The sequence below is a fragment of the Psammomys obesus genome, unplaced genomic scaffold, assembly GCF_907164565.1.
Source record: "Psammomys obesus unplaced genomic scaffold, mPsaObe1.curated_primary_1811, whole genome shotgun sequence".
Taxonomy (NCBI): Eukaryota; Metazoa; Chordata; class Mammalia; order Rodentia; family Muridae; genus Psammomys; species Psammomys obesus.
In genome coordinates, this window is record NW_026591560.1 from 1391485 (window position 1) to 1415436 (window position 23952).

Sequence of the window (23952 nt, forward strand, 5' to 3'; positions counted from 1 at the left end):
AAAAAGCTAAACGAGTTTTTTTAAAATTCCATCCATTATTCTTTTAGCTCTCTGAGGCCACATAAGTTCAAGATGCGTCTCTAGATGGCCCTTTAGTGAAGAAAGGGCCTGCCTACCTTGGCCTTTCCCAGGGGCCCTAACTTGCACTGGCTTCCAGTTACACTGACGAACTATCTGTGTTCTTGTCAAAGAACAAGAGGGATAAACATGCAGGGAACATTTTACATCAGAGGCCAGTGAACTTTGTGTGACCCTGTTCCCTGACCCCTGGTAAAGAGCCCTAAGAGTTGAGGGCAGGTGCACTTCTCATGTGGTTCACTAAGCAACAACACGTGACTTGTGGGGGAAGGGAGAGCACGAGACTGCTGCTCTGTTCTCTCTTATGCTCTACTTCACCACGTTCCATCAATAATCCATCATGAGCAATTATTGGCATTAGAATCCTAAATATTAGAGATGAAAGACTTAAACTTTGGGGCAGTAGGCTTCTTTAGTGGTTTGGTTTTATGAAATTCTTAATAAAATTACATTTCACTTTGTGTGACTGTGCAAGCCATGGTACATGTGTGGAGGTTGAACTCACTTTTAGGTGTGGCTGCAGGTGCTCTGCCTACCTTGCTGGCCCTTCTCAGTGCTGTTTGCTTTGTTTTTTAATTATGAAGGGGGGGGTAGTGTGTGCAGGTTACTGCAGAGGCCAGAAGAAGGTGTCAAGTCCTGATGGAGCTGGAGTTACAATTAAGTGTGGACTGCTTGATATGAGTACTGAGAAACACTCAGGTCCTCTGCAATAGCAGTATACACTCTTAACTACCACCTCTCCCGCTCCATCCTTAGTGGTTTAAATAGGAAAAAACAAAAGGCAAACAACAGGATAAGTTCACATGAGGATTTAGTCTGGTGCCCCATCCCCGAAACCCAGGAGTTACAAGAAAAGGACAATATGTGTGGTGGTACATGCTGGAAGGCCAACGCAGAAAGACTTGAAGCCAGCATGGGCTATATCACAATAATACTTGTCTCGAAATAAACAGAAGAAAAAAGTAAATGAAAGCAAAGGAGGTATGGAGCTTAGAAGGAGTCACTGCAGGAGAAAATTCTCTTTCTGATGGGACCCACGCTGTGGTGCCTGGAAGGTTCACTGACTGCTCTTCCTGAAGAAATACCGAAACGGGAAGAGAGTGCTGCAGGGATGAGAGTAAAGGAGTCTGAGACTGTGAAGGTCGCTTCCCTTCTCCCTGGTTCCTATTAGTGCTTCATTAGCCCAGGCATTTTGCTCTGGGGAACCACTGAATGGAAATTCAAGTCCAAACAGCATTTGAGAAGGTACCCAAATTAGATTATACCCGGAAGAGGGAAATAAAGGGAAAAGAATTGCAGCAGAATGGCTGAACTCTAGACAAAGATTTGCTCAGTGTTCTCTGCAAAAAGGAGTTTGAACACACATCTAAATTCAGAGGGGAGACTGAAAGCATTCTGGACTCCATCTGAATAACCCAAGAAAGATAGACATTTCTGTTCAAATGACATTTGTAAAACAGGCCTTATGTGGGCCCCTCAGGGTAGAAGAACTGTACACAAATGAGCAGAGAGCAGAGCAATCCAAGCTAAAAATCAGCGGGGTCTACAAAGTGAGACCCTATCTTAAAAGAAAGAAACCTTGTGTGGTAGCACAACTTTAATCCCAGAACTCTGGAGGCAGAGGCAGGGGGGCCTCTGTGCCTTGGAGGCCTTGTCTACACTGTGAGTTGGAGGTCAGCCAGAGTTACATACTGAGACTTTGTCTCAAAACAAAAAAACAAAAAAACAAAACAAACAAACAAACAAAAAACAGTCTTTTAAATTGGGGCCCTTGTTCTCAATTCCATTTCCATCATAAAACTGAGAAATCTCAGTAAAGAATCTACTTCTCCAGTCTTGCCCCTCCAAGACTCAATGAAGCAACTAGTCCTAGAGATTGCTTTACAACTTGATGGCAAGTTGTAAAGCTGTCTTACCTTAGAAACCCGAAGAAGCCCCTGGCTCCTGGCTCTTTTAGCAGGTTGCTACGTTGCAGTGGCAGGCTATGCCCCAACTTAGCATCTGTAAGGAAAACACTCAGGCAGGGAAAAGAGGCTGGCCCAGAGGCTCCTTGATCTGTAAGATCACAGGGCAGCCTCACACACGGATTATTTAGAGCCAGGTGAAATGTTTGCTCTGACCTTTCCAATTTCACCTCAGCTCAGCAAGATTCTATTCTGACCTTGGCGTATTCTCAAAGTCAGGCTTGAGATATTTATACTGCTCAAGTCTCAGCCATCCTCCAGAGCTGACATGTTTCCACAAGGAGCCACAACTTGTCCAGTAATTCACATGTCTGCATCTGGGTAAGTGCATCCACTCCAACTCTTCATGTTGGGTAAAAGATCAGAGCACTGCAAGGGCATTCCTCAGCCTGCCAGAGCATCTGTCTATACCTCCAATTTATTTATTTGCTTTTTGAGACAAAGTTTTATGCAGCCCAGGCCAGCCTCTAACTTGCTTTTCAGTGAACCACTGGAGTTGTAGAATTGCAGGTATGCACATTGACTGGTTTTCCGAGGTGCTAAGGACTGTTCCCAGGGCTTTGTACAAGTGAGCTGAGCACTTTACCAACTGAGCTCCAGCTTCAGCCTCTGCACCTTCAATCTTAATGCTGAGGCCTTAGGCAAAGGAGAAAATGCTTCCCAGAAATAGTTCTTCAGCATCACAGAAGAGGGAACCACATCCCTTCCAACTTTACTTCAAAACCTTCCACTTTATTAGGAAATGTTCTGGAGTTGCAGGGCTACTGAGTTCACTGTCAGGGGCTGGGGAGGCTGGGCATGGTGGCTCACGCCTGTGATCTCAGCATGCAGGAAGTTCTAGAGTTAGGGCCAGCCTGAGCTCTACCACAAGAACCTGTCTCAAAGAACAAAACTTCCCATCAATCAAACAATAATCTCCCCAAACCTACCCTGTTCCTGGACATCAGTGACATTAGAAGCTGGGATGTCCTGATATTCCTGCTGAGCTTCTCCTTCCCTGTTCTGCTAAAAAACAAAACAAAACAACAACAACAAAAAAAAACAAGGATAAAATCTTCCTTTCTTTCTTTTTTGTTTTTGGAGATGGTGTTTCTCTGTGTGTAGCCTTGGCTGTCCTGCAATTCGCCCTGTAGACCAGGCTGGCCTTGAACTCACAAGAGATCCACTCTTTTTTTTTTTTTTTTTTTTTCTTAAGGATATCTTAAAACTTCATCCTACAGGGCCCACAATCTGGGTACTACTGGCTTCTGGTTGCCTAGGCAGGTCCTATATCTCCTTCTAGTCTTTTTCACTCCAGCTTCCTAACGTAGTCCCTCTAAAACCATGTTACAGAACAAGCCTGGCTGGGTTTGCCTCTCTATCCCTATTGCTTAGTGTCTGCTGGTACTGAAACTAAAACCAAATGTCTTTTGGTGCAGTCCATGGGACAAGACTCTACCACAAGCCACTGAGGTGAGGTTGTCCCATGACTTTGTGGTGCTATGGTTGTAAAGTGGGTGGCAGTTGTCAAGGAAGGCTTCACAGGGGAAGTGACATCTAGATGGAGCCTTGATGGATGAATGGAAATTTATTAAAAGTGGGGTGAGGGGCTGGTCAGGGAGAGCAGGACTTCTGGGCAGAGACACGAAAAGGGCACAGTACCATTACTGTGTAAATACAATCAGAATGGCTAGAGCCAGGAATGGAGGAAACATGACAGATGAACAGTCAGTATAATACAATGTAACCTTTTATCTCTCCATGTAGAAAAGTCTCTTTGTAGAAATTCCTTTGTATTTGAAGAGGACATCCTACAACCTGTTCCAGGTCCACATTTCCAGTACACACTGATGGTCAGAAACACAAGCACACATATTCTGCGGACTCTCTGCCAGCTGGCCTGTCTTCACCCAGCAGAGCCTGGTTGCACAGCAGCATGAATGCTATTCAGGCTGTGCTTCTGGTGAAGAATTTGTACAGGGTGCTAGGGAGGCTTAGCTGCAGTGGGTCCCTAGGAAGCCAGCACTGGCCCATATTCTAAGCATAAATTTCAAGTTAGCATGACAGATCTTTCTGAGATGAGCTTCTCCACAAACTTTTCAAATCCATATTTGCATCATGTTCCTATACAGGTGAGTGAGAGAGAGAGAGAAAGAGAGAGAGAGAGAGCTATAGGGAGAAAGGAAGAAAGCCATTCTTACCCTCCTAGACAGCAAGGCAGAATTTAGAAGGCTTAACTCTAGTTTCTTAAAAGGATAATTATTACAGATTTAATAAACCTATGATTTTTGGATTTAAGTCTTGCTGCAGAGATGACCAAATAGACAGCATTTATGAGGTTTGGTTATAAGGGATCATTCAGAGAGCAAAAGCCATCCCAGAAGCATGGAAACTCTTCTCACAAGAAGGGTAGCTTCCCTTCTTGTGTACAGGCTCAAACCATAAGAGAGCAAAGACATGGCTGAGGAAGACCGTGGTGCCACTGGAGAGGGCCAGCAGGGTGTTACATCTTGAAAGGTACTGACCATTCAGAGCCAGACCTGCTCAGAAAAGTGGAGAATACATTGTGCAGACTGTTCCACATCAGGGCCACTTATCTGTTCTTTCCTGTCTTTTAATCCTTTCATAGACTGACTCTCTAGGTCTTGGATCTAAAGGAACAAAAAGAAAGGGTCTTTCCTTCCCCAAACATGTCTCAAGAGACAAGTATTGTATTTTTTTAAGCGCTCCCTGCTAAAGCTTTTCAGTGTGTTCAGACATGTACAATCCTCCTGGCTGTATGTGATCCTATAACCCAAACTTTCCACAAAGGGGTGCAGATGCCAAGCACTGAACCATAGGAGCAAATTCAATTCTTCCAGCTCAAGTGGCTTGCACTGAGAGTCACTGTGATTACCTTAATTTAGGAGAAATCCTCTCCCTGGGAACAGGGTCTGTGTTGGAGGCTGTCTTTGGGCATTGAGTCAAAATCAATAAACATGCTCCTTTTGCTCAGCTTTTCTCTAAGCCCAGAGTCGGGTTGAAAAGGTAATTATGTTGAGTAAGAAGCTGTGGGTACTGTTCTTGCAGGAGATGATGTGTCAAACTAAGAATAGGAAGGTACGGAGGGTAGTGCGAGGGAAATGCTTCTTTATAGCAATTATCTTGCTTGTGTAGAGCACTTTGTTCTCCAAGCTTCGTGTACCCCTCTGTACTTTCTCATTTCTCTTCTTGACTCTCCAAAGGCTGGGAGTGCAGAAGGAGATGGCTTTCTACCTAAAACCACTCAGTGGGCTGTGGGGTTGTGAGTCAAAACTGGGGCCCCATCTTTTAATGCTGTTTCCAGAGGCAGAAGTCTAGATCCCAAGGGCACAGCCAAGTACTTAATGAACGCCTGGAAAGAAGCAGCCAGGCTTTACGTGTGCGTTGGGTGCCCTGGCACTCAATAGGCCTTAAACATAGCAAAACAGTAGAGGGGAAGTGAAGTTACTTTACTCCAAAATGTTTTAGGTAATTCCTGTGACCTTGGTGGACTTAAGGCCTGTCACTGTCTACACCATAATGATTTGTTCAGCAACAGTTCCCAGCACTGTCCCTGAATCCTGGGTATGCTGGCCTGCAGGCATAAAAAGTATCACACTCTTCCCCTTTGGCCCGGGCTTTTTTTTTTTTTTTTTAAGATTTACTTATTTACTATGTATACAATGTTTTATCTGCATGCACACCTGTATGTCAGAAGACTGCACAAGATCTCTTTCCAATGGTTGTGAGCCACCATGTGGTTGCTGGGAATTGAACTCAGGACCTGCAGAAAGGCAGGCAGTGTTCTTTTCCTCTAAGCCATCTCTCCAGCCCCTTGGCCTGGGCTCCTGAAGGGCTTCAGCTTCCCCAGGGATCTCTGCCCTCCAACCTCTTTGTGTTCTGTGCTTCCCATATGCGCACAGCAATCTGATTGTCTGGTCTGACATTTCTGGGCTTTAGAGGCATGATAGCCCAAGTACTCAGCACATCGTAGACACAGGATGGTGTCCTGGATGAATGCATGTTAGCTCTTTGCGCCTTAACTGTGAGTCTTGGGAAGGTGAAGGAGGTGACTATTAGTGTCTGGAACTTACGGTCAGAGCTACTTTGGAGACATAAAGAAAAATTTAAAAATGTGTATGAGGCATATGTAATAGGTAAGAGATATTTAAAAGAAGGAGGAAATTAAAAAATGTGCCACTTTTCTTTGGTGGGAAGAGGTGTTTCAAGATAGGATTTCTCCGCCCTGGAACTTGCTCTGTAGAGCAGGCTGTCCTTAAACTCAGAAATCCACCTGCTTCTGCCACTGAATGCTGGGGTTAAAGACATGTGCCACCACCGCCCAGCTAAAATGTGCTGTTTTAAGGACAACTATTGGGAAGGAGCCTTAAAGTATAGAAGTAGCCACTATATGAACATCTAAATGAAGATCTAAATGAAGAAACAAACCCATAAACCAAATAAAGTCAAACTGCATCAAGTTACTGGGACAGCCTGTCACTGTTCTAGGGGCTTTGTGTTTTTTTTTTCTTGTTGTTGAACATGTGCATATTAGTGCAGTACCCACAGAAGTCAGAGACCCCTGTGGGCAGAAAAGACCCCTCTGGAGCCGGAGTTACAGGAAGTTGTGAGATGCCTGACCTGAGTGCTGGGAATCAAACTCAGAACTCAGAGCAGCAAATGATCTTAAGCATTGTCCCATCTCTTCAGCCCTTTTAATTACCCCTTTTCAGGGGCAGAATCTATATAGCCCTGGCTGGCCTTGAACTCCTGGTGATCTTTTTGTTACATGTGTGTATATGAGCACAAGTGTGAAGGTGCCCCAGAGGCCAGAAGAGGGTAGTGGATTCCCTGGAGCTGGAGTTACAGAATTGTGAGCTGCCAAACATGAAGACTGGGAACTGAACTTCAGGTCTTCTGCAAGAGCAGCAAATGCTCCTAACTGCTAGGCCATCTCTTAACCCTCTGTTTATTTTTAGCAACAGGGTCTCACTATGTAACCTGGCTGGCTGGAACTCTATGTAGACCAGGCTGCCTGTGAACTCAAAAGAATTCAGATCCTGGCTCTGCCTCTTAAGTGCTGAGATTCAAGGCAAGTGCAACCATGTCCAACTTCCTCCTTTTTTTTCCCCCCCAAGACAGGGTTTCTCTGTGTATCCTTGGCTGTACTGGACTCACTTCGTAGACCAGGCTGGCCTCAAATTCACAGAGATCTGCCTGCCTCTGCCTCTGAGGGCTGGGATGATGGGTGTGTGCCACCACACCTGGCTGTTTCCTCCATTTTTTACAAAATAATTTAAAATTTATTCTTCCACAACTCCGCACATGTAAAATAGTCTATTTTGATCATCTTTCCTCCCTACTCTATTCCTGTCCTCTTCTCCTCACTCTGGAGCCTTCTTCCCCATACATCATGCTCCTGCTTTCATTTCTTTTTTCTTTAGGACTCATGACTTAATTAGGGCTACCTGCATGTGGATGGGACAGGGTTATATTTCCTGGATCACTGGCAACTTACCAGGGGTTACACTCCTACATAAAATGACTTCTTTTTCCTCCAGCACTTCATGAACTGCCAGCACCTCAGCTATAGTTGAACTCCATGTGCTCTTCCCCCTTCCATGAAGGCATGATAACTGGCAAGATCTTGTACAGGTTTAATTCAGCTAGCTGCTGCTGCTGTGAGTTTAAGAATGCACTGACTAGTCCTGTCCTGAGGACATCACTTCACGCCCTTCCACCCTACAGCTCCTACATTATTTCTTCCCTGTCTTGTTCATTTGCTTGTTTGTTTTCAGACAATGTCTTACTCCACAGCTCTGGCTGACCTAAAACTTATGGTGCAGTTAGGCTGGCCTCAAATTTCAGTCATCTCGCTGCCTTGGCCAGGGTGCTGGAATTATAGGTGTGCACCTCCACTCTTTATCAATTTCTAGTGCTGATTCATGTCTACCTCACCTGTTAAAACAAGATGTGCCCAGACTTAGACTCCAGTATAGACAAAGACAAAAAGTTGTCTACTGTGAGGATTCTACATCGAATTTCAGCCCAATTCACTGCAGACCTATTTTAAATTATAGAACATAAGCAGTTTTTAAGTTGAGAAGACTCTTAACACAAAGAACTCCATGGGTGTGTTCATTATACAACAACTTTAGGGACAGACTGTGACAAGCACAGAATAGATGAATGTCATTCTACAGAGAGTGAAACCCAAGAATGAGTTCAGTCAATTCAGTCTGTAGCAAGAACCCAGCTGAGTGTGTAACAGGAACCCAGCCTGTGACAGAGAACGAACCATTAAAAGCCTCAACGCCTCCATCTTGATGCTTACCCTCTTAGTTTCCTTCAGGGGCTTCCTACTGCTGGAAACTTCACTAGAAGTCTGTATCTTGGCCCTGAAGTGGGGGAAGAAAGCCCAGGAAATGTCATTGGCTGTGGAAACTTTACCACATTCAAGCAAATGTAGCCCAAATGAATATTTCAGCAAGTTGGCTATTTTTATACTACTCCTGGCTGGCAGGGAAGAAAAAAATGTGTGGCAAAATTTTCTTTGGTTGCTTTAATTTACAATAGAATTTCAATTGCAGACATTTAAGGGCATGTTTGAGACACAGAAAATGCGATGGACAGAGGTATCAGGCTATGAAATGTTCAGTCGTGTATCAAAACCCAGGGGGGATTTGGGGCCTCATCTCTATGGGAAAATCAGCTAAATAAAATAAAACCAAGTTTCACACCTCAAATATGCTCACATTCCACATGGCTTGGAATGAACTCCCTACTTGTCACTGACTCCACCCAAAAAGCACAGAGTCAGCCCCTTCATAGTCTGCCTTCGCTGCTCTTATTTGTCTAGGGGCCCTCAAGTCCTAGGTGAGCCTGGCATGAAAACATGGGCTGGGGAGCAAACCACACCTTGGATTATTCCAGGTGGCCTCTCTGGGATGCCAAGAATGGCTAAATTGGCTTATTGACTAATTCTTCCATTGACAGAAAATCAAAAGGACACAAGGAGCCTCTCCAACAGCAACTTCAACATGTTGGGATATGCTCAGAATTCCCTCTAACAATTCATGCACACTACATTTTTTTAAGACAGCTCTCTCTAGTGTCCCTGGCTGGCCTCTTGCGCTGAGTGACTCTACTGTTCCTGCTCCCTGAGTGCTGAGGTTATTCGTGGGTGCCCACCACACACAGTGTCTTGCACACATTTGCATTTTAGCCAATTGCTCATGGGATAAAACAAATTCTAGTTTACTTGTTCTCATTCTTTCAGAGCTTTTTGAATGTGTATGTTTGTGTATGTATAGGTGCACATGTATGGGGGTGTGAATATACACACGTGTACACCTGTGGCTAAGTACAACTTCCAGTTCTGGTCTTTGAGTACTGTCCACTTCATAAAATCTGAGACAGGGTCTCTTAACTGCTTGGGGCTGCCAAGTATACTAGGCTGGCTAGCCAGTGAGCCCCATGGATCTACCTGTCTCCCATAATGCAATGATAGGCCTGTGCCACCATACCTGGCTGCTCCCATGTGTTCTGTGACCATATTCAGAACCTCATGTTTGCATGGCAAGTACTTCACCAACAAAGCTATCTTCTCAGCCTCCTTCTGTTTGCGTATAACATTCTCAGACTTCCTAAGTTTGTGCTTTCTACACATAATAGCATACATTTTCACTGACTATGCTGAGTTCAGTTCTTAGGTCTGTTTCCTCTTAGCCTTTGTCTGCATTTTTCTTTTGGATGTCAGGGCCTCACACTCACTGAGGTGAGTACTCCATCAAGCTACAACTCCAATTCATCCTTTATCTTCACGAACAGAACAATCTTACTTTGCTGACAGACTTTAAATGAAATAGAAAATACCAACTTATTTCCTTTTCTCAGTTTATTCCTGGGGTAGTCAAGGTACTGAGGAACCCTCTAAATCAAGCAACTGCCCAAGGGCAGAATCAACAGGCAGCAATAGGTGGCAAAGCCTCTTGACACCACTGACCTATGTGGCCCTGGACTGCTAGGGAAGCTGGGATCTTCCATGAGTTTTCGTTTCTTCATTGTGGCTTCTTCTGCTTCCTTCTCAGCTAGGACCTGCAGAGAGATGAGACTCCTGTGACCCTCCTCTTCTAAAGACGCTCACAGGTTAGGAGGGCCCAACACAAAGTACTGCCTACCGGAGGCAACTTGTAATACCTCCACTTCAGCAACACACTCTGCCAGAGACACTGCCTCTGAAATCTAGACAAAGGAGACCTCATATTTACAGTTGTGATGGGACTTGAGCAGCAACTGAGAAGCAAAGGCAAGAACAGCAATTTTGAGACAAGAAAGACAATTTTCATTTTGTATAGAAAAAAGCAAAACTTATCCAGGCCTGTGGTGACTCACAGCAGAGGCAGGTGGATCTCTGTGAGTTCGAGGCCAGCCTGGTCTACAAAGGGGTAAGCACAGCCAAAGCTACACAAAGAAAAACTGTCTTTAAGAAAACAACAAACAAACAAACAAACAAAAAACAAAAAATGGGGGGGGGGGAGAAAAACTTACCGACTCAAGAGGAATATCATCTGTTGGTTTCCCTACAATGGGAAATTTGACTGTCATAATGGATTAAGACTGTTTTACCAGGGTTTCTGGACTTTATTTCTGGGAACTAGCTTGAGACAAAACTTCTGCCTGAGCCCTTTCCTTTTTTGCCTAGTACAACTTTCCCTACAGTGTCTTTAGGCTTCTGTCCTACCCTGCTCCAGAACAACTGTTACCTCTAAGCCAAAGTGGAGTTGATTCATGCCACACTTTAACAGTGTGCTCCTCAAAAGAGGATGAATGACTAGCTGGGTATCTTCTGTTGTTCTCCATCTAATTCCCTTGAGGCAGAACGGCTCACTGAATCACAGCCCAACATTTCAGCGAGGCTGGCCAGCCAGTGAACTCCTAGAATCTGCCTGTCTCTTCCACACACACTGACCCCCCAAAGAGCAGGATTACAAGTACATGTGGCCACGGGCAATGGGGATTCAAACCCAGGCCCTTGTGCTCCCATAATAAACATTATTACCCACCAAACCATATCTCCTGCCTTCTTTTGTACTATTTCAAACCAGTATATCATGCATTTATTTGTCTCTTAGAAAAATAATCATATTCTCCAGAGATTAGTAACTGGAAGATACTGTTAAGACATCACTGAGAAGGCCAGCCCTGGCCTTTAATCTCAGTACTTGGGAGGCAGAAGCAGGTGGGTCACTGAGTCTGAGGCCATCCTGGTCTACATAGTGAACTCTAGGACAGCCAGGGCTATGTAGAGAAGCCCTGTCTCACAAACAAAAACAAAATTAAGTGTTTGCATGGGTATCTGTCACTGAGCAATTACTCTACAGATACACTATGTATTTCCACCCACCAATATGTATACATACAAACCCTGAAATTAGTGTCTCTTCTCCATTTTACAAAGGAGACACAGGCAGATTAAATAATTTATCATAGTGCCTAACCCACAGGGTGCTGAAGCAAGCTTGCAGGAAATGTTCCTGTGTCTGTCCTGTGTGGTCAGAACCCAGTTGGGCAGACAGCGTTATGGCATTCCTGCCCATTTCCTTTTTACCACCCTCATTCTCATTCTACTTACCTGAAGGCAGATGTGCAGCAAACCATTTCATCTCTACATACAGTGTAAAAACGAATGGGCAGGGGGTCAAGATGACTTCTCCATGTTTAAATCTCAGATGGGAAACCCTCTCCCACTTACTTTTATCTGCGGATGGTGCTAAGGAAATGAGGAAGGGGAACAGCATGCATCCCTGCTATGAAGGCCGGGACTTCTCTGACTTTCCAAACTGCCTTTGATCTCATTGCTTCCATTTGAATCTATAGCTGTAGCTCATTTACAGCTCAGAAAAGCTACCTAGTGAGATCAGCCGTGGCTAGGTACTCCAAAAGCCCAAGTCAGGTTTTGCATAGGGTTACAACTGTAACCTAGCTCTTGGGAAGCAGAAGTAGACCCGGCCTGGGTCACATGAGACAGGGTCTATTTTAAACATCAAACTCCGCTTTTCAAGAAGAAAAAAAGACCAGGAAAGAAAGGATACAGGGAAATACAATAAAGTGTTGTGTAACAAAGGGCTGCAGGTTGTCCATGTTTGCCAGGACTACACGGATAGAATCCTGAAAAAGATATTTAAAGTCATTTTAATACTGCTGAAGCTCAGCTAATCTTTCCACTTACATCTTTCATTCTGTTTGTTATTGCTTGTTTTTTTTTTTTTTTTTTTTTTTTTTTTTTTTTTTTTTTTTTTTTTTTGAGACAGGGTCTTACTGCATAACCCTGTCTGGCCTGCAACTACTATGTAGCCAAGGCTAACCTTGAACTCAGAGATCTGCCACCATAGAGATCAGCCACTATGTTCATATCATCATCATTATTATTGATTTTTGAGACAGAGTTTCTCTGTGTAGCCTTGGCTGTCCTGGACTCACTCTATAGACCGGGCTGACCTCGAACTCACAGCACTCTGCCTGCCTTTGCCTCTCTGAGTGCTGGGATTAAAGTGCCACTACGCCTGGCTTATATTATTATTTTTTTAATTAAAAAATGTTGATAGGCCGATTATGGTCGGGAGGCTGATGCAGGAAAATCTCTACGAGGTCAAGACCAATCTGGTCTACAAAGAGAATTCCAGGACAGCCAGGACTAAATAGAGACCCTGTCTCAAAACAAAGAAAGAAACAAACAAAAATTGTTGGGGCTAGAGAGATGGCTGAGTGGTTAAGAGCACTGGCCAATCTTCCACAAAATCCAGTTTCAATTTCCAGCACCCACATGGTGGCTCACAACCATCTATAACTCCAGTTCCAGGGGATCCAACACCTCTTCTGGCCAACAAAAGATGGCATGCATATAAACTAAAATAATAATAAAATAAAATGTGTGTGTGTGTGTGTGTGTGTGTGTGTGTGTGTGTGTGTGTGCGTGCGCGCGCACATGCCCCTCTTGGTGGAGGTGGGGCACACACATGCTACAGAAGCCAGGCTTTGGGAATTCTCTCACTCCACTGTGTGGGTCCTGGAAATAAAACTCAAGTTGCCAGGCTTGACAGCAAGCATCTTTACCTACTGACCAATCTCAGTACCCTCACATACCTGTGCTCTAATGAAACTGAACTATTTGCTGTTTCCTAGTTGTATCTTCTGTTCCTCCATTTCAAGAATTTTGCTGTCCCTTCTGCATGAAATGCATTTTCATCAGCACCTATGTAAATCCTACTTGTTTTACATAGAAGGTTCAGTTCAGAAGACAGCCCTGCAGAGAGCTATCCCTGCAGTGATAATGATTTATTTGCTCAAACTTTATGACAGTCAGCCCAAGGCCTTGCACTGTATTCTACATATATGGTCCATTTTCCTTACTGAGAGAAGGTAAAGAAAATTCTGGAAGCACTTGATCCACCTGCTTTATCAGAGCATCTCTTCAACAGTATTATTATTAATTATTATTACTATTACTTTTGTTTTTGAGACAGGGTTTCTCCATGTAACAGAGCCCTGGCTGTCCTAGATTCTCTTTGTAGACCAGGCTGGCCTTGAACTCATAGAGATCCACCTGCCTCTGCCTCTTGAGTGCTGGGATTAACAGCATGCACCATTACACCCCATGTCTTTGTATAACATGACTTTAACAACAAGAGCATAACATGTCTTTAACAACAGATATGAATAAACAATAATAATACTTATTGACATATAGTTACTTTGCTTTTGCTCAAGTCAAAAAGCCTTGCTTGAATTCTTAGTTGATTAATCCATAATTAATCTATGCTCTTTAAGAAGTCTAACTCTGAATTCAAGACCAGCCTGGTCTACAAAGCAAGTCCAGAACAGTCAAGGCTACACAGAGAAGCCATGTCTTGAAAAACCAAAAAGAAAAAATAAGCCAGGCATGGTGGCACACGCCTTTAATCCCAGCACTCAGGGAGGCAGAGGCAGGCAGATCACTGTGGGTTCCAGACTGGTCTATAAAGCTCCAGGACAGCCAAGGCTACACAGAGAAACTGCCTCACCCCCCCCCCAAAAAAAAAAGGTCTAAATAATTTGCCAGTATAAAACAAGTGCTGGGAACTGGAGAAATGGCTCAGAGGTTAAGAGCACTGGCTGCTCTTCCAGAGGTCCTGAGTTCAATTCCCAGCAACCACATGGTGGTTCACAACCATCAGTAATGAGATCTGGTGCCCTCTTCTGGCATATAGGCACACATACAGGTAGAACATTGTATATATAATAAATAAATAAATTCTTAAGATAAAATAAAATAAGTGCTTGTACCGCAGGCTGGCTCAATAGAGAAAAGCTCCTGTTACTCGGTTTGAGAACCTTGGTTTAATCTCTGATATCCACATGGTAGGAGAGAACCATTTCCTACAAGTTGTCCTCTGACCTCCACATATGCATTATGGTGCATGAGTGTATACACACACACACACACCAACACACAAAATGTTTTTTTAAATAATTTTCTATGACTTTCTTTTAGTGGGAGGAAAGCCTTATGCATCATATATTCTCCTACTGAACTACGTTCCTAGCTCATGACCACTCATTTTCTTTTGTTTGGTTTGGCTGGCCTTGAATTCACAGAGATCCGCATGCCTCTGCTGCCATTACAGGCATGCAGAGCCAGGCTAATAGGTCCTGGTTGTTTATTTTTGTTTGTTTAGGTGTGGGTTTTTTGGTGTTGCTGTTGTTTTGTTTTGTTTTCTTGAGTCAGGGTTTCTCTGTGTAGCAGCCTTGGCTGTCCTGAATTTGCTTTGTAGACTAAGCTGGCCTCACTAGGCCTGGAACTCACAGAGATCCACCTGCCTCTGTCTCCGAAGTGCCATCACGAACCAGCTAAAACCACTCAGTTTCTATGGAAAAAAAATCTGAGTTTCAATTTCAACTTTTGGAATTTTACTTTGCTTTCCTCAGGTTTGGGCCCTGGGAAACGGAAACTGTCATTTGTTGTTGCATGCTACTATACTAGCATGGTGAACTGCTTGTAATATAGCTGCTATCTATGATAGCGTTTTTTGGTATGTAGATGTGTGGGTATGTACATGTGCCCACATGCATGTGTGTGCACATATACAGGAGCCCAGACATCGACACTGAGTGTCTTCCTCCATCTCTGCACCTTAGATCTGGAGACAGGATTACTCACTGACGCCAGAGCTCATTGATTTGGTGAAGCTGGCCAGCCTATGAGCTCTAGGGATTCAATGTCTCTGCCTCCCCAGCACTGGCATTACACAGTGCTGAGCTTGTGGCTGCTGAGGATCTGAACTCAGGTCTTCATGCTTTTGTAGACACTTTTACAGCCTCTAGAGCTGATATTTTGAATAATTAAATATATACCACTTACTATTTTTCTAATGGAATAAAATTGAATGATAATATCGTCCCTGAAACTAATAAGGAGTGAAGGGGAAGATGTAGGCCTGGAGAGGTAGCTTGGTGGCAAAGAGCATGGGCTCTTCTGGAGGACCCTGGTTTGATTTCCAGCACTCACATGCCTGCTCATTACCTGTTACTCAAGTTCCAGAGGATACAACACCCTCTTCTAGCCTCTGCAAGCACCAGGCACATGGCTGGTACATGAACATGCATGAAGGCAAAACATCAAAACACAAAAGAAATAAATAAAATTTGTATAAATAAAAGAAAACATATAAAAAGTATTTGCTGCTAGGTATGGCGGCACATGCTCGTAAGGCAGGGGGTGGGAGGATTATGAATTCAGGGCCAACCTAGGGTTCATAGTGAGATCTTGTCTCAAAAAAATTTTGTTTTAATACTTTGCAGCTGGGCATGATCCCAGCACTTGAAAACCTGAAGCAGGAGGATTGTCATTACTTCCAGGTATATCTGGTTTTCATGACAAGTATCAGTCTAGTAAGGGCTACTACCAAACAAGAGCCTATCTCAAAAACCAAGAAAAGGGGATGTTTCAGTGGTTAACAGCACTGTCTGTTCTTCCAGAGGTCCTGAGTTCAATTCCCAGTAATCACATGGTGCCTCACAACCATCTACACTGATGCCCTCTTCTGGCATACAGGTGTACAGTAGATACAGTACTCATACATAAAACAAGAAAAGGGGCTAGAGAGATGATTCAGAGCACTGACTGTTCTTCCAGAGGATCGTGGTTCAACTCCCAACACCCATGTGGTGGCTCACAACCATCTGTAGCTCTAGTCCCAAGGGCTCCGACACCCTCTTTTGGCCTCTTCAGACACCTGAAACACATGTGGTGCACAGATCTATATGCAGGCGAAGTACCCATATACATAAAATATAAACACAATTAGAAAAGAGTTGGGGATACAACTTAGATGGTTAGAGTCATTACTTAGTATGTATGAAGTCCTGGGTTCAGTCCCAGCACTGTATAAACCAGGTGAGATAATAGACACCTATAATTCCAGGCAGGAGTATCAGCAGTTCAAGGACATCCTCAGCTACAAACACCAGTCTGGGATACATGAGACCCCACTGCAAAAATGAAAACACATACACATTCACACAAATGCACACAAAAGACAAATAGTGGAGGCTCTTATCTGAAATCCCAGTACTTGGGAAGCAGAGGCAGAAGGAGCACTGAAAGTTCAAAGCCAGCATCATCTACACAACAAGGCCAGAATATGTAGTGAGATCCTGTGTCCAAAAATAAATCCAGACCAAATAAACAAAAAGGTAGTCAGCAAATTTTAATATGCGCATACGTGTGTGCAAGTGCTTTCTAGCCTGCGTGTGCCCCGCGTTAGACACACCTATTCCATGTCCGCCCCACAATCTTGGAAACAGATTAACCTCATTCAACAGGTGAAGGGACAGGCTAGAATTCAAGGCCAGGCCCCAGAACTCTGTTGGTCTAATGTTTTCACCAGTTTACAAAGCTGTATCCCTGCTCAGTCTTCTTTCTGGAAATTTCTAACAAGCAGAGCTGTACAGAAAAGGAATGAACATGAACTTGGAACAAAGCAATGGCAAATGTTTCCAATTAAAATGAAGACACAGCCACTTGTCAGTGTATTTATTGCCCAGTTTCCTGAACGTCAGACATCAGGCAGTGGTTGGGGTAGTGGCATTTCCAGAGCCCTGGAAGGCAGCACTTCTCCGGAAACGTCTTTGTGCCAACTACCACAACAGAGCTGCCCTGTCTGGGAACCTTGGTGGAAACAAACAATGACTAGTCTCAAAAGCACTCTGCTCATACTTTAGTGAGAATTGAGAAAGGACACAGGCGTTAAAAGTTTCCTGGAAAAATGGTAGCTTCTTTGCATGGAGATTCCAATTTCTTGGGTAGGATTTGTGGAAAAAAAAAAAAATAGATGCCTGGGTATGAAGCCTGATGGTGGTGGTGCATGCCTTTAATCCCAGAACTTGCCTGTAGATTTCTGAGTTCAAGGCCAGCCTGGTGTACAGAGTGAGTTCCAGGACAACCAGGGCTACAGAGAAACCCTATCTCAATAAAACACAATCAACCAACAACAAAAGCAAGTTTGGGTGTGGATTCATCCTTGACTCATGGATAGTTTCTTCAGAAATTGTCTGATGTTTTTCCTACCTCCAACTCCTGGATGATATCTTCCTTATCCTCTATTTCTTCTCCTCTAGAAGGTAAACAGAGCACCATAAGAAAGCAAGCCATGTCCAGCATCTGAAACAAACTATATTATAGTCTGTGGCTGACTCAGTGCTCTCCTTACACTGTTTGAGCATTGGTACAAAGTTGCCCCCCAAAGTCTTCTCTGTTAAACTTAAAAGACCTTATGTTTCTGCTGTAATTAAAGCACTGGATTAAAAGTGTGAGCCAATCTTCTCAGCAACCACAGAACTCAAGTTTCAAAAAATAAAACCAAAGCCTCCATTATAAGTTTGGCTGAATTACAGCAAAAGTTCAAGTCTTAGCTTGGAAGGTATCAACAGTTAAACTAAGGGGATTTATTGGTTAAGGAATGGGATCCTATAACATATGATGGAGATGTGTGGGAGGACCCTATCGAAGCTGAGAACTTTGTACCCTCTGATTCTCAGAAGTTTATCTCACCTGAGGAACTAGTCTCTCCACCTATGGCAGAATATGTATTCCCCACAAGACCCTGAAATATTGCTTTTTCCACCTTGACTGAGGAAATTAATCTTCCATTGTCTGCCATACCTGCAGTGACTTTCTCTGAAGGAGTTGCCAGACAACACAATACTAATGTCCCTCAGGGCCCACCAATAGTTGCCTCTAGACCTATAGCTAAGCAGTTTCCTACAGGGGAGATAGAACGTGTATAGCCAGGCATGGTAATACACACCTTTAATCTTAGCATTTGGGAGGCAGAGGCAGGAGGATCTCTGTCAGTTCAAGGCCAGCCTGATCTACAGAGCATGTTCCAAGACAGCCAAAACGACACAGAGAAACCCTGTCTCAAAGGAAGACAGTGTAGTCCATGCAGAGGAGCACTCTACTACTAAAGAGCTTAATGAGTTTGCTACTTCATCCATGCAGAAGTCTGGGGCAGATGTGTGGGAATGGACTTCAAGGGTGTGGGACAATGGTGGAAGGAACATAAAACTGAATCAGGCTTTAATTTACTGATATAGGCCCACGGAATGCAGAGTCTAGTTTTAATATGGAAGCTTGTACAGATGTCAAAAATTTGTTTGAATGGTTGGCTGAAATAGTTGTCAAAAATGGTCTACTGAAAAGGAGTTGGAGATACCTGATATCCCTTGGTTTAATGTTGATGAAGGGTTTTTATAGCTCAGGGAAACTGCAATGTTAAAGTGGTTAAGCTGTGTAAAACCTAACAGTCCACAATTGGAAGAACAGAAAGGCATGCCTTTCACTAATTTTGTAAGATGCAAAGTTGTGAGAGGCACCAGCACATTTGAAGAGCTTTATTGTTGTCCCTTCCCTGTGCTAGACCTTAGGGTTAGGATGCTTCTGCTCAGTTGGTCAAATTAAATGCAGTGGATTTAGTTGGGCCCCAAAGTAGCAGGGGCCAGGTGGCAGCACTGAATTGCCAAATGGGCAGCATATTCAAAGCAATGTCAAGAGTGGCCTAGCCCATTCACACAGCACAAGCAAAGTGATCTTCATGGTGGCATGACTCATATGGACTTTCATATTGGCTAATCAAGCATGGTGTTTCTAGGCATGAAATAGCTAAGAGGCCTACTGATTTTTTTTTTTTTGTTGTTTGATCTGTATAAGTGGAAAAATTCTCAAACAAATGAAAAAAAAAAAGGCTACATTGGATGGTTGCAAAAGGAATCTTGGCCTGTGAACCAATTACCAATTTCCAGACTGGAGCCAGTTTGCAGCTCCTGAACCCCTTGAACGAAAGACTCAGGTTCCCCTGAGAAAGGACTTTGATAAAATACCTCAGAGTTTTACTGTTAGCCTTTCTCCAGTCCTTCTCTAGAGAGACTCACAGCCTTTTAAAAGGATAACTATACATTGGGGAAAAAGAAGCAATCAGATATTCTGGAGTCTATTGAGTACTGATTATGAATTGATCCTGATTCTGGGGGACCCCAAGAAATACTGTGATCCTCCAGTTAAAGTAGGCCATGCAATTCATGGAGTTTTGGCTGAAGTCCAATTCACAGCAGGTTCAGTGGGTCCCCACACTCATCCTGTGGTCATTTCCCGAGTTCATAATTGGGACAGATATACTTAAAAGTTGACAGGATTCCCACACTGATTCACTGACCTATGGAATGAAGTCTACTATGGTTGGAAAGGCTAAATAGAAGCCTTTAGAGTTGCCTCTGCCAGGAAAAATAGTGAACCAAAAACAGTATTGCATCCCTGGAGGAACTGCCACCATCATGGTAGTCCACACAGTATTGCTTCTGACCAAGGAACCCACTTTGCAACCACAGAAGTTGACAGTGGGCCCACAATCACGGAATCAGTGGCCTTATTATGTTCCCTACCATTCTGAAGCAGCTGGCATGATACAGCTGAAACGGCCTTTGAAGATAGTTACAGGGCCATTTAGGTGGCAGCATGCTAAAGAGCTGCAGCAGGGTTCTGCAGGTGTGCTATACTTTGAGTCAGTGCCCAATACATGGTACAGTTTCTCAGAGAGCCAAGATCTACAAATTCAGGAATCAAGGGGTAGAAAAGGGGAATAGTTCCACTCACTATCACCCTTCGTGACTCAGCAGGAAAGTTTTTGCTTCCTGTTCCTGTGACCTTGCCATCTGCTGGTCTAGAAATTTTGGGTCCAGATGGGGGAGTAGCCCTACCAGGCGACACAACAAACATTCCATTGAGCTGGAAGGTCAGACTTCCCCCTGGCCACTTTGGGCTTCTAGTACCCTTAAGCCAAAAGGCTAAGAAAGGAATAACAGTTTTAGGAGGGGTGAGATCCAGATTACCAAGGAGAAATTGGATTGTTGTTGGAAATGGAGGTAAGAGAGATTGTAGTGCAGGAGATCCTTGGCGCTTCCCATGTTCTGCTATTAAAAGTCAAGGGGAAACTACAACAGCCTCCGTCAGGCAGGGTGATAAAGGGCTTAGACTCGTCAGAAATGAAAAGGTATGGATTACTCCTCAATGAACAGAACCAAAACCTGCTAAGCTGCTTGCTGAGGATGAAGGAAATACAGAATGGGCAGTAGAGGAAGGTAGTTATAAATCCTAGCTAAGACCATGTGACCAGTTGTAGAAAGAAGGATTATAATTGACATGAGTGCTTGTCATGTTTTGTTAAGAATGTGTTTGTACAGATACTTATTTTCTTTCCTTGATTTCTTTTTTTTGATTTATTTTTACACATGAGTGCACGCCTATGTGACAGAAGAGGGCATCAGATCATATTATAGATGGTTGTGAGCCACCATGTGGTTGCTGGGAATTGAACTCAGGACCATCTGAAAGAACAGACAGTGCTCTTAACCACAGAGCCATCTCTCCAGCTCCCTTGATTTATCATGTAATAAACATCAATTAAGAGAATATAAGTGGTATCATATTTAAATATGAGATACTAAAAGAATGTCTCTCAAGGTACATTGCCACCTTTTCTAAAATTTATAATACATCTGCAGTTGTGAAAGCAATAGTTCTATTGTGTTAGGTGTATTTATGAACAAGTTAAAAGCATAATGCATTTGCAATTGTCTATGGGATAGTTATATCATGTTAGGCATAATTATAACCTGTTTATTATTTTCATTTGGAAATCAAGCATTACTTAAGAAATGATAGTATGTCAAGCTGACAAGGGATAGACTTGTAATGGCTACTCTTGAATTAACTAAAATCTAAATGGATGAATAGATCTGTGAAGAATTTTTCTTAACTAAATCATTTTTAGTGGGAAGACCACTTTTAATACAGATTGTTTGAGGTAGGAAGATATACTTTAATCTGGGCTATACCTCCTGCTGGCAGCCTATATAAAGGACAAGGAAAAAAGACGCTTGCTCTCTTTGGCAGCTTGCTCTCTATCTTGCTGGTAAGTCCATTCCTTCACTGGCATTAGAGCCTACTTCTGTTATTAATATTTATTATTGATTTATCTGGAGTTAAACAGCAGTTATTCCTAATCCAACTGTATATCCAAATCATCACACAGAGACTAGGATTTAATTAGTTAACCTAGAGCACAATGCTGGGCAATAGTTACTCCATCCTAAACCTCCAAGCCCATATAGCTTCCTACCATTCAGATTTTACCCATTATACTTGTTTTTAGTCATATCTTAGGTCGGATTCATTTCTCCTCTCTTGGTATGAAGTCCCCTCCTGCCAATCTCTCTGCTCCTACTCCTCTCCTCTTTCTTCTCCTCCCCTCCAGCCTAGGATGTCCCACCCTATTCTCTTCATTGCACAACACAGGCTGGTTGTTTAATTGACAAGTATAGAGAACAAATGGTGGCATGTTTACACAAACTTGGTTTCAATGTCCACATTGAAACCAGATAGTGGAGTAGAGAAATCAGCATTTGAATGAACCAGGGTACATTCCACAAGAATATTAAACCAACATACTTGTTCAGGATTCTGGAGTATGCTGAAGACTGGGTGAAAGCTCTAGCCCCATGGACTGAACCAACTACTGGATTCTTGGACCTTCCATTGGTAGACAACCATTTTTGGATTAGCTGGACCACAGCCTGTAAGCCACCCTGATAAATCCCCTTCATATATGTGTGTTTGTATGTAAGTATGTATTTATGTATATATTCTATATGTATATATATTTATATAATTAAATTCGATTAAGTTCTGCTCCTCTATAGTATATTGACTAATACACTATGCAGTAAAACAGGAAGCATTGAAAAAAAGTACTTGTGTGTCACTTTGAGTAAGCTGCTTTTTTGTTTGTTTGTTTGTTTGTTTGTTTGTTTGTTTTTGAGACAGGGTTTCTCTGTGTTGCCTTGGCTGTCCTGGACTCACTCTATGGACCAGTCTGGCCTCAAACGCACAGAGATCCATCTGCTTCTGCCTTCCAGAGTGCTAAGATTACAGGGATGCAACACCATGCCTGGTACAAGCTGCTCTTTTCATGCAATAATAGCTACTTGAATAATTAGCTGACAACAGGCTGTTATTCACCTTTGAAAGGTTAACAGACATTTTCTCAAAAACGAATAAAGTGGGCATGTCAAATCAAGGAAAATAACTGACAGTATTTGTTCTCAAGTTTTGGGCTTTGAAGAGAAAAATTTGAAATTTGGAAACTTCTATCCATCATTGTGAGTTTTGACAGTGTTCATAACTTAAGTACTCTCCAGATAAAACTGGTAGCAGTATTAACAACTACTATTGGTATTATATAATGAACCGTGTCACTATCTGGACAATCTATATAAGTCAACACATCAATATTTTCCAGATGACCAATGGAATGCATCATATTATAAAATCAGACTGGGTAAAACAGTCATCAAAACACAACCCAGATCCGGCTTTGTGGCACACATCTTTAATCCCGGCACTCAGAAGGCAGTGTTATGCCCAGTTTGTGAGACTCCCAAAGACCACCAGGAATTGACTCTGCTGCAAAACACATGAGGATCTTTTTATTACAAGCTCAAGCCTGGGTCATAGCAACCTCCCTGCTGAAGAGGAGGAGTGCAGCCCCATGGTCTAAGGGAACAAGGTTTTTAAAGGGCAAAACCACAGGTAGTGGGTTACATGCCTTGGTGTTACATGATTGGGTATGGGAAATTGACTTTTGAAATGATTGGTTTACTTTAGGTGCCAAGACCATAAATGGTTCAGGCAGGTGGATTTCTGTGCATTCCAGGCCAGTCTGGTCTATATTATGAGTTTCAGAACAGCCAGGGCTATGCAATGAAATTCTTCCTCAAAAACAAAACAAAAATTGCCCAAACCCAGAAACTCAAAGTTGGGATGGTAATGCATGTCTATAAGCCAGTACTCTGGAGGCTGCAGCAGGAGGATGCTTGGGCTATACAAATAAAAAAAAGGAAACAGACCAACGGATCTTTGTGTAGTTGAGTTAAAAAACAATGCAACTCTTTCTTTTTGGAGGGGGCAGGTGGGTAGGGTTCAAGACAGGGTTTCTCTGTGTAGCCTTGGTTGTCCTGGACTTGCTTTGTAGACCAGGATAGCCTCGAACTCACAGTGATCCTGAGTACTGGGATTACAGGCATATGCCACTGTGCCTGGCTTCTTTAGGGTTTTCTATGAATAAGATAATATCTTCAAGATAGTTTTGCTTTTTATCTTGTATAGTTTACCTTCTTGTCTAAGTGCTCTGGCTAGAATTCAGTGTTAAGCTGAGTGCAAATGCTGAAAGTGGGCATTCTGATTTTTTAATTTAAATTTTTATTTTCTTAATATTAACAATTATCTATCTATCTATCTATCTATCTATCTATCTATCTATCTATCTATCTATCTATCTAT

General features: G+C 43.0%; 1 protein-coding gene across 1 annotated transcript in view; it reads right to left on the minus strand.

The window, feature by feature from the left end:
* Positions 1 to 1135: 1135 nt before the first annotated feature.
* The window catches only part of Majin (membrane anchored junction protein), a 23756-nt gene continuing 939 nt past the window's right edge, over positions 1136 to 23952 (minus strand). Inside the window, exons 2-10 of the mRNA XM_055610466.1 lie at positions 17629 to 17674; positions 12116 to 12191; positions 11656 to 11781; positions 10572 to 10603; positions 10027 to 10118; positions 8356 to 8419; positions 2972 to 3044; positions 1995 to 2079; positions 1136 to 1181 (exon numbers count right to left, since the gene is read on the minus strand). Coding sequence (XP_055466441.1) covers positions 1136 to 1181; positions 1995 to 2079; positions 2972 to 3044; positions 8356 to 8419; positions 10027 to 10118; positions 10572 to 10603; positions 11656 to 11781; positions 12116 to 12191; positions 17629 to 17674 — 640 coding nt within the window. The remainder of the gene's footprint in view (positions 1182 to 1994; positions 2080 to 2971; positions 3045 to 8355; positions 8420 to 10026; positions 10119 to 10571; positions 10604 to 11655; positions 11782 to 12115; positions 12192 to 17628; positions 17675 to 23952) is intronic.